The sequence below is a fragment of the Sander vitreus genome, chromosome 14 (assembly GCF_031162955.1).
Source record: "Sander vitreus isolate 19-12246 chromosome 14, sanVit1, whole genome shotgun sequence".
Taxonomy (NCBI): Eukaryota; Metazoa; Chordata; class Actinopteri; order Perciformes; family Percidae; genus Sander; species Sander vitreus.
Window position 1 is genome coordinate 1,606,402 of NC_135868.1, and position 10,256 is coordinate 1,616,657.

A 10,256-nucleotide genomic window follows, 5' to 3' on the forward strand; every position below is an offset into this window, starting at 1 on the left:
GTGTGTAGCCATGTTCACCCTCCCATATTCAAAAAGCTTCTATATCAGAAATTTTGGTTTTCTTTCAACCAAAATGTCAAAAAATAACGTGATTGGTTCCATACAACCATTACTCTTCACAAGTAAAATATAAATAAAAGATCAGCTCAGTGCTTTCACTGAATTTGGGTGTTTTATTCAATTTTATAGCATTTGGAGAGAATTTTTTTTATAAAAGAACGTTAAAAAGAGCAACAAAAATGTTGGAAAAAAAAAAAAAAAACGCAGGAAAAATGTGACAAAAACATCGGTAAGGAGTGGCAAAAAACTTGAACGTTAAGCGAAGGAAGTGTCGAAAAAGACGACCACAACGTTGAAAAAAAAAGTACATTTTGACCCAGAAAAATAAAAAGTTGCACGGTCGACGAGAAGACAACACGAGGGTTAAATGAAGAAGAAGAAGAAGAAGGCTTGCCGTAGTGCGGAGCCTTTTTGATCCCCCGCAGCCACTGTAGCTTAGATTCTGTTTGGTTTTCTGAAAGGTAAGCCGCTTTCCAGATCATGTCGCTTGAATTACCTCCTCGAGTCCTGCACTTTATTTTAACTAGATATCTGATTCTAGCAGCGTTACAGCTGTAACATTATTTAGTTGTTGAAAGTTAAGAGGAAGTTACAGTAAACCATAGAGCTTTTATTGTGAAGGGAAAAGCGGAAGTGGATAAAGTGTAGTATTGACTGTGTTGTGGGTGAATAAAGTGAGACGTGCAGTGCCGTCTCTGTTCCGGCATCGGACGCCCGTGTTTCTTTATTTTAGAGTCAAACCTGAGTCTAGACAACAGAAGAAACCCTCGGTTACATTAGTAAACAAACATCTGCCCGGAAGTTGTCGGTACGACCCGTAATACCGTCCGTCCCCGGAACTAACGTTAACTGTTGTTAGTCACATCGTGATGAGAACGGCGGAGTAAAAGGCGCCAGTGTTTAGTTTCTTAAGAAGAAAGAAAGGTCCCAAACTGCTGGATGTGGTTTTAAAAGCTGGAACAAAGCTACACAGAGCAGGTTTGTTTTCTCTTTTAATGTCGCAGGGAGTCGGTGCTAAAGCTAAGGTTAGCCGCTAGCAGCTAGCTCCTGCTAACGTCTTGTTGTATTTCCTGAAACAGGTCGGGGGGAACTTTAACATGAAGTCTGAGAGGAAGCTGTCAGCGGACCAGGGGACAGGTGGGACACGTTTACATCTGAAATATATAGAAATATATACAAGATATGTGTGTATACATGTATATAGAAGCTATGTGTGTATACATGGATATAGACGCTGTTTTCATAGCTGGTAAAAGTAGAGCTGCTGGATTATGGAAAATATAATCCCAATGATTTTGGTCAATATTGAAATCACTGTTATTTAAAACGTTTGGAAAGACGTTGCCATTATTGGACTTACAAGACAGTTAAAAAGTTCGGTGAAAACACCTAAAACTGTGAATTTCTCCTTTTTAAATGTTTCTTTTATTCAGAACACAAGACTACTCGAGTACTCTGTTTTTGTGATTGTGTGTGTGGAAGAAGTATCCAGATTACTGCAGTAAAAGTACTAATACCACACTGCAAAAATACTCTGTTACATGCTAGAATGGCTTGAAACAAGGTAACTGATAAAAAAGAGGCGTTGTTTACTTCATAGGCTGTGTACCTGTGTTATAACATCATCTGGGTCACATGACAGTTAGAAATAACCAAAAGATTTATACTGGAATTCATTCAAACTTTAATTTGTTTAAATAAATAAATGTTTTCAAATTTGACAGAAAGAGACACTTTTATTGTTAATCTCAATTATATCAGAGACAATGAACTGTAGAGAAACATTTTGAACTGTTCCAGCTCCAGTACAATGTGTTGGATGTGTAGTAGTTTGTGTTGTTGCATGTTGAGCCCAGTAGAGGGCAGCACATACCAAGATATTATAGCAGGCTGAGGCTATGATGATTTAGAGGGAGGTAGGTAGACTTTTATCAATCCCAAAATGGGAAATTTCAGTCCTACAACAGCAAAATATCAGACACACAGCACACATACAGAATATTCATGAAATAATAAATAAATAGGATAGAATACAAGAACAAATATCCAAAAAAGAAAGACCGGCTCACTCTACATTATCCCTTACTTAGTCTACAGTCATTCAAGAAAAACAAAAGCAACAGATCTTTTCAATAAAAGTGCTCATATTATGCTTTTTTGGCTTTTTCCCTTTCCTTTATTGTGTTGTATATCTTTTTTGTGCACCTTTTAGCAGCAGGGGTTGTAGCTGATTCCGTGGTCAGATTCCGGGACCATGGTCTTTGGCAGGGACCAGTGGTTACTGCCACTAGGGGCGCTAGAGACACTGGTCGCGACCAGCTCATCAGTGGTCGCGACCAGTTGCTCTGTGGCACGGACCAGTGGTCTCTGGCACGGACCAGTGGTCACAACCACTAGGGGCGCTAGAGACACTGGTTGCGACCAGCTCCTCAGTGGTCTGCCCTGTGGTCCCTGTGGTCTGTGAAGCGGCTTTAGTATTTTCTCCCCTTTCCTGTTGTTTTGGCAGCACAGTTAGCTGGATAAATGTCAGAGATCATAATCTTTTGTCTATAAAATACACTATATCAGATATATTATGATTATTATTGTTATTATTATTGATTATGAAGATCCTTGTGGTCAGGACCAGCTGGTCTCTGGCACGGACCAGTGGTCACAACCACTAGGGGCGCTAAAGACACTGGTCGCGACCAGTGGCACAGCGGTCATGACCAGCTTCTTACTGGCACAAAGGGCACTAAGATGACTGGTCCTGACCACCTCCTCTGTGATCTGTTCTGTTGTTTGGACCAGTTGAGTGATCAGTGGAGTGTTTGTATTTATTTTTAATACAACTTTTCACGTTTCTCACTGTGTTAGCAGAATAATGTGAGAAGCCATAATCGTTTGTCTATCCAATGTTATTGATCACTTTTATTTATAGAAATCATAATAACAATGATTAAATTATTATTATTAGTCGTAGTTGTATGAGTAGCCTGCCTGTTGCCTTGACCAGTTACTGAGTGGTCTTTGGAGTAGTTATTGTACATTTAATACACCTTCTCCCCTTTCTCATTGTGTTGGCAACACTGTGCTGAATAAATGTAAAAATGAATAAATAAAAATCATTATCTTTTGTCTGTCAAATATTATTGATCATTACTATTAATAGAAATCATAATAACAATGATTACATATCATTATTATTACATATCATTATTATTATTACTCGTAGTTGTATGAGTAGTACTATCGACTATGCAGATCTGTGTCCTGACTGGTTTAAACTTTACCAATGTGTTGCCACCAGTGTCTTTAGGGCCCCTAGTGGTTGTGACCACTGGTCCGTGCCAGAGACCAGCTGGTCCTGACCACATGGATCTTCATAATCAATAATAATAACAATAATAATCATAATGTATCTGATATAGTGTATTTTATAGACAAAAGATTATGATCTCTGACATTTATCCAGCTAACAGTGCTGCCAAAATGACAGGAAAGGGGAGAAAATACTAAAGCCGCTTCACAGACCACAGGGACCACAGGGCAGACCACTGAGGTCGCTGTGTCTCCACGCACCCTACGTATGTAGCCATGGCGTAGATTTTACTCAGAAGCATAAATCACACTTAAGACGTTCAAATTAGCGGTGAGAGTCAACGTTATTGTCAGCTAACGTTGCATATAACATGTAAAAAAATACGGATGAGTAATGTTCCATTTGCAGGGTGGAAGCTTAAATAAGTCCCTATTGCATTGGAACCAATGTTATGTAAAAAATAAACATTTAACTATCGCTCCACATTCATAAAATCCTTTAATGCTAATAGTCTACTTAACACTGCAAGCAAACGTTGTCACTACAAAAAAGTTAAGTCATATAACTGGGCAGGCTTATCATTATAGAAATATATCACAGGATTGGGTTGTTTTTGCAATTTCAATGTGGAAGATAATAATGGTTTTAACTTCTGAAATTCTTGCAGTCTTACTCATTTAACATCTAGCCAATCAGATAGTGTTTGGGGTGGGACATTAAGTCAAACTCAGTGGTGAGTGAAACCCGGAGCAGAGGGAAGGACAAAGATCTGTTTTGTAAGACTAGAAGTAGCCTACTTCCCCCTTTGCTGTCCAGTCTCGCTGTTTCGTATCAGCATCCAGCTCGGCATACCTCAGCTTCTTGTGCTTGAAGGCCTCCATCGCTGCATCCTCCCAGGGCACTGTAAGCTTCATGATGTAAATGAGCTGGAGTGTGGCCGACCATAGTACGAGGTCTGGTGTGAGGTTGGTTGATGAATCTCAGCTGGGAAGCAGTGCCTCTGGCCTAAGTCTGCCACCAGCTTCAAATCACGTGCCCTGCTTAGTCGTCCAGTGTCTGGTTCTGAGGTGGAGAGTCTGGCTTGGCCCTCGCCTTCCCGGACAAATGTCATTGTCGACCAGTGGTATGAAGAAGGAAGGCGGGCATTCACATTCGGAGGAATCAAGGAGCCGAAACTGCATGTATCAGAACTTCAACTTTCCAGAAAGTATGGTGCTGTCCATGTTCTCCAGTCCGGTGACTATCTCTTTCCTGAATTGATAGATTTGTTCTATGTCTGTCAAGGTTGGCATTGTACCACCGACCCAGACTTGGTGGTACAATGAAGTCCCCAGATATGTTGGTCTGACAGCTTCCCCTTCACGATGGAGATGCTTCTGGACTTGCTTAGCTTGATCTACATCCAAGCCAGCTGGATGTTCTCTTGAAGCTTCTCAACAGCCTTGGTCATTGTAAGTTTTGTTACGTCATCCATGTATGCTCAAACATCCAGCGGCATCCTCAGGCCCGGTCTGATGTGCTGTCCTCTGAACCACTCAGCAAGAAGAGGGCCTTGATGAGGCTTGTGAGGCCTGCTGAGACCCTAAAGTAGTTGAAAGCAGTCCAGATGAGGCAGTGGGGGACTGAGCCAAAGTTGCTGAACTTCAGTCGACTGCCTCAAGCTGTTTCTCAGAAAGTAGCTGCCGATGTGAGTACCCTGTTGCCCTTTCTTTAAATACCCTTTCCTGCCCTGATGTATCTTTAAACCGGTGGGGGAGGTAACCTTTGCCCTGCCACATATGCAGCTTGTGCCTTGCTGCAGCTGCTGCAGGTATGTTGATCATCATACTTGTAGTCTGTTCCATTCCCATGTCGATAACCGAGTTGTCTACTGAGAAGCCATCTTCCGCCCCTGCACTCGCTGAATCCATGCTGCACTTTCACAGCACTTTATAGTTCACCAGGTAATCAGATCAGTTTTGTAGGACTACAGTATATGTATATCCCTTATTTTCATATTTGAGACAAACCGCTAAAAGACTCTGTGGGATGGTTGATACACAGATACAGTGGTTATTAAAGCTCATTGCAAGTAAAAGTCCTGGCTTAGAGGCGCATTACCGCCACCATGTGGTCTGAAGTCGCTATAATCTCATTATGAACTCTCATCAGTCTCACTCGGGAGCGGCTAAGACAAGTGTGTCAACTAGTGGTCTGGCGTTTGGCTTGATATCAAACTGTTTAGAACATTTTTAGACCAGCCCAAACCTAGCTAAACTGAGCAGAGCCTCATCCTCTCTAAATAGTGCAGCAAGTTATCTTACTTTCCAGATCGGCGCTTTTACAGCCGGAGCAGAGTTGAGGCATGAGTTTTTTAAGGGTATGATTAAGATTTATATTAATAAATGTCTGTGTCTGTGTTTCAGATTTACCTCCAGACGTTCTGGAAGTGATTATTGGTGAAGAGGAGCAGCAGGAGTGTAGCTCCAGTGTGAAACAGGAGGAGCCAGAGCCCTCCCCACACATTAAAGAGGAACAGGAGGAACTGTGGAGCAGTCAGGAGGGAGAGCAGCTTCAAGGGCTGGAGGGGGCTGATATCACCAAGTTTCCATTCACTCCTGTTCCTGTGAAGAGTGAAGATGATGAAGAGGAAGCTCAGTCCTCACAGCTTCATCAGAGACAAACTCAACATATGGAAACAGAAGGTAATTGTGACGTTTTGAAGGAGAGCGGAGAACCTCCGTCATGGTTGAGAAGTCAGTGCAGTGCAACTGTCTTCTGTTATCTGAGCCACTGGAAGCAATTATATGTTAAAGAGAAGAGGCCCCAGAACGGAGCCTTGGGAAACTCTGCATTTCATATTTGTCCGCTCAGATGTTTATCTATAGACATAAAGTAGTCCCTGTCCTTTAAGTAGGATTCAAACCAGATCAGAAAATTAAATAAGAATAAGATAAGCCTCAGGTATAATTGTCAGTCTTTACAGCACTCGGGCTGAGTTAGAATGCAGAAACATGAAATACCAGTTTTTTTACCACGTAAAGAGATTTGAAAAGAGACTCTGTACTGTTGATGCTGTCTCTCTGTGTCTGTGTTAAAGTTTCTCTCTGTGTGTTTCCTGCAGATGTTCAGCAGCTGTTGGTGGTTAAAGAAGAGGTTCCCCCTGAGCAGCAGGAGTGTAGCTCTAGTGTGGACCAGCAGGAGCCAGAGCCCCCCCCCACGCATTAAAGAGGAACAGGAGGAACTGTGTATCAGTCAGGAGGGAGAGCAGCTTCAAGGGCTGGCGGAGGCTGATATCACCAAGTTCCCATTCACTCCTGTCCCTGTGAAGAGTGAAGATGATGAAGAGAAAGCTCAGTCCTCACAGCTTCATCAAAGACAAACTCAACACATGGAAACAGAAGCTGATGGAGAGGACTGTGGAGGACCAGAACCAGCCAGGAACTCACATCCACTTTTACAACCAGAGACTGAAGACCAGACTGGATACTCTTCTGATCCTGAGACTGATGACAGTGCTGATTGGAAGGAGACCAGAGAACCTCAGTCGGCTTTAAACTCTCTGAAACATGATTCAAGATGTAAGAAAACACTCAACTGCTCTGAGTGTGGGAGAAGATTTGGCCGCATGACGCATCTGAAGAGTCACATGATAACTCACACAGGAGAGAAACCTTTCAGATGCTCAGTCTGTAAGAAATCTTTTACACAGAATTGTGATTTACAGAAACACATGAGAATCCACACAGGAGAAAAACCTTTCAGCTGCCCAGTCTGTAAGAAATCTTTTACACAGAATGGTGATTTACAGAAACACGTGAGAATCCACACAGGAGAAAAACCTTTCAGCTGCTCAGACTGTAAGAAATCTTTTACACAGAGTGGAGATTTACAGAAACACATGATAATCCACACAGGAGAAAAACCTTTTAGCTGCTCAGTTTGTAATAAATGTTTTACACAGAGTGGAAATTTACGGTCACACATGAGAACTCACACAGGAGAAAAACCTTTCAGCTGCTCAGTCTGTAAGAAATGTTTTACACATAGTGGAGATTTACAGAAACACATGAGAATCCACACAGGAGAAAAACCTTTTAGCTGCTCTAAGTGTAAGAAATCTTTTTCACAGAGTGAAAATTTACGGTCACACATGGCAGTCCACACAGGAGAAAGAAGATTCAACTGCAGTGTTTGTAACAGAAGATTTGCCCAGCGGTCTAAACTCAAAAGACATAAATGTGTTGGTCAGATGGAAACAGAAGCTGATGGAGAGGACTGTGGAGGACCAGAACCAGCCAGGAACTCACAACCACTTTTACAACCAGAGACTGAAGACCAGACTGGAGACTCTTCTGAACCTGAGACTGATGACATGGAATAACGTTTGTGCCTTTAAGTCCAAGCAAAACTCAAGTATTAAACAAAAATCTTCATGTATCAACATCTAGATAGAAGACATATTGTGTGGTAGGAAAAAGTACACTCTTATTTTAAATATTTTATTAGATATTGTTTTGTCTTGTAATGTCTGTCATATTATCAATTATAATCAAGAAATCAGACAAATGTAACCACCCGATATTTTATAGGGCCCACACATATATTCACTTCTTTCTAAGTAACATATGTTTTGCAAGAGTCACTATTAATCATGTATCAATATGGGAGTTTATTCAATACACATTGGGTTCATGTTTTAATTTTGTGTATCATGTTTAAGCACAATTTAGGCCCAGCAGTCTCTGAGAGGAGACTTTTCTCTCTGTGTCAGGGAGACAGGAAGTGCAGGTTGAAAGCTATCTTTAGTTTAAACAAGGGAGATGTGAGGGAGGTAGCATAGGGAAGTTAGCCTAGCATGGTGTTTCCTGTCAGGGAGAGGAGGAGTTTTCTCTTTGAATCAAAGCTGAGATGGACATATTATGATCTGTATACAACTATAAAAACTCACTTGTGCATTGCTATGTTCCAAGGTAATATGATCAGTGATACCAACACGATTAAGGTCTTTTGACATGTATAGTGTCTCCTTTGCCACTAATTAGGCCATGGTAAAACTAATAAAGTAAAGAAATATAATCGTTTGATATGACTGGTGTGGTACACCAGGACATGCTGAGTACTCTCCAGGATGAAATAAAGTTAAATCATTTGAAGTAAACCATCTGTTGACTAGCATGTACGTTAGTAATTATTGTCTGGGTCACAACGACCTAGGTGTACTTAAGAAAAGGAAGATCAGAGGACTGTTAGTAAAGATATCACCAGTTCAGGTCCATCTAAAGATGTAACGAACATGAGGTAACTGTGGGTGTGAATGTGTCCAACTGACACCGACCACAACACTGTATATGAAGAGAGTCATATGAAACTTAGATTCAGTTGTCTATTCGACTGACTATCACCGGTGGTCTCTTGATGTGTCCGAGGCGGCTCGGTTTGTTTGTTAAAATGTAACAAATAAATCTGCATGGAGTGAATATCAACAGTCTCAGGAGTCTTCATGGTGTCCTCGCATGGAAATAAAATGGATAGAAAGGCCATTGGACTGTTTGCTGTGGTCATTTGATGGGTACACAACAAAATGGCGATTGTTGTTAGTTGTCACAGTGACAATATAGTGGGGCCGAAAACTTTGTCGAAGCTCGCTGGGAGGAGAGCCTCCTGATGCAGCTTGGGTGACGTTCTTGGAGGGAACGAGGAGGAACATTTAGACCCAGCGACAACGGGTCAGCGGACCACTTACATTGGACCCAGTGGCAGTGGGTCAGGGGACCGCTAACGTTAGACCCAGCGGCAGTGGGTCAGGGGACCGCTAACGTTAGACCCAGCGGCAGTGGGTCAGGGGACCGCTAACGTTAGACCCAGCAGCAGTGGGTCGGGGGACCGCTAGCGTTGAGACCCAGCGGCAGTGGGTCAGGGGACCGCTAACGTTAGACCCAGCGGCAGTGGGTCAGGGGACCGCTAACGTTAGACCCAGCAGCAGTGGGTCAGGGGACCGCTAACGTTAGACCCAGCAGCAGTGGGTCAGGGGACCGCTAACGTTAGACCCAGCAGCAGTGGGTCAGCGGACCGCTAACGTTAGACCCAGCGGCAGTTGGTCAGCAGACCGTTAACCTTAAACCCAGTGGCAGTGGGCAGGCATGCAACCTCCTAACCTTTTGGCGAAATTTGCTGTTTTGAAACCAAAATGGGTCACCTACGTGATTTGTGCAGATCCGATGAGAAAAGACACTAGAGGGCATTAGAGCTGTTCTTCTCAAAGCCCAGGAACATTAAATGTCAAAAGGAAGGTAGGGAGAGTTAGAAAATACTATATCTTATTGTCCACCATGACAAGTTGTCTGTTTAACTTCAGAAAGTGAGCTGGATTACCTTTACTCTTTGCCCAAGTAAAGTATATTTGTAATTTATTTTCACCATATGACAGGTATCATCCAGTAGAAACTATTTTAATTCAGTAGCTGTTAATTTATTTGATCTGCTGCACTTAGGATCAATAGACTGAGAGTAAACATGATGTCTAATGGATGTTTGTTAGGTTTAAGTGATGCTGTTGACTTAAGCTGCAGATCATCTTGTCTTTGCTGTCTCACAGAACGGTCTCATAACCTGAGAATGAAATGCTGTCCTTCAGAATGAGATTCTCATCCTTTGACACCTGTTGGGTACTTTTCAAAGAATGAGTGCGTAAGGTCCTTGTTTCATAAAATTAATATTACATTTACAGATTGGATTCTCTATATGTAATAAGTATAAAATTAAATTTCCAAATTTAGCGTTCAAAGCTTGTCCTTTTGATGACTCAAATGTATATTATACAAAAATGTGTTTATGGTTAAATCGCTTACAAGAACACAACATTGTTTACAAGAGCACAGGTTCTACATAGATCTAGCCTCTTCATTTGGCT

At 42.0% G+C, this 10,256-nt stretch overlaps 1 protein-coding gene across 3 annotated transcripts; it reads left to right on the top strand.

The window, feature by feature from the left end:
- The first annotated feature begins 687 nt into the window (after positions 1 to 687).
- On the top strand, positions 688 to 9,144 carry LOC144528456 (uncharacterized). Of its 3 annotated transcripts, none has more exons than XM_078267035.1 (4): positions 688 to 868; positions 1,140 to 1,197; positions 5,770 to 6,048; positions 6,468 to 6,672. In XM_078267035.1, exons 2-4 carry the CDS (start codon positions 1,158 to 1,160, stop codon positions 6,569 to 6,571), a joined length of 423 nt encoding a protein of 140 aa, XP_078123161.1. In that variant the 5' UTR covers positions 688 to 868; positions 1,140 to 1,157; the 3' UTR covers positions 6,572 to 6,672. The 3 variants fall into 3 exon arrangements, with proteins under 3 accessions (XP_078123161.1, XP_078123160.1, XP_078123159.1); XM_078267034.1 differs by lacking the exon at positions 688 to 868 and adding an exon at positions 879 to 1,038; XM_078267033.1 differs by lacking the exons at positions 688 to 868; positions 1,140 to 1,197 and having other exon boundaries at positions 5,892 to 6,048; positions 6,468 to 9,144.
- The last annotated feature ends 1,112 nt before the right edge of the window (positions 9,145 to 10,256 follow it).

Excerpts from the sequence above, each read along its gene's own strand:
- LOC144528456 (XM_078267033.1), top strand. The coding sequence starts at position 5,983 with ATGATGAAGAGGAAGCTCAGTCCTCACAGCTTCATCAGAGACAAACTC. Across the intron at positions 6,049-6,467 it reads TCAACATATGGAAACAGAAG|ATGTTCAGCAGCTGTTGGTG; the intron begins GTAATTGTGACG and ends TGTTTCCTGCAG.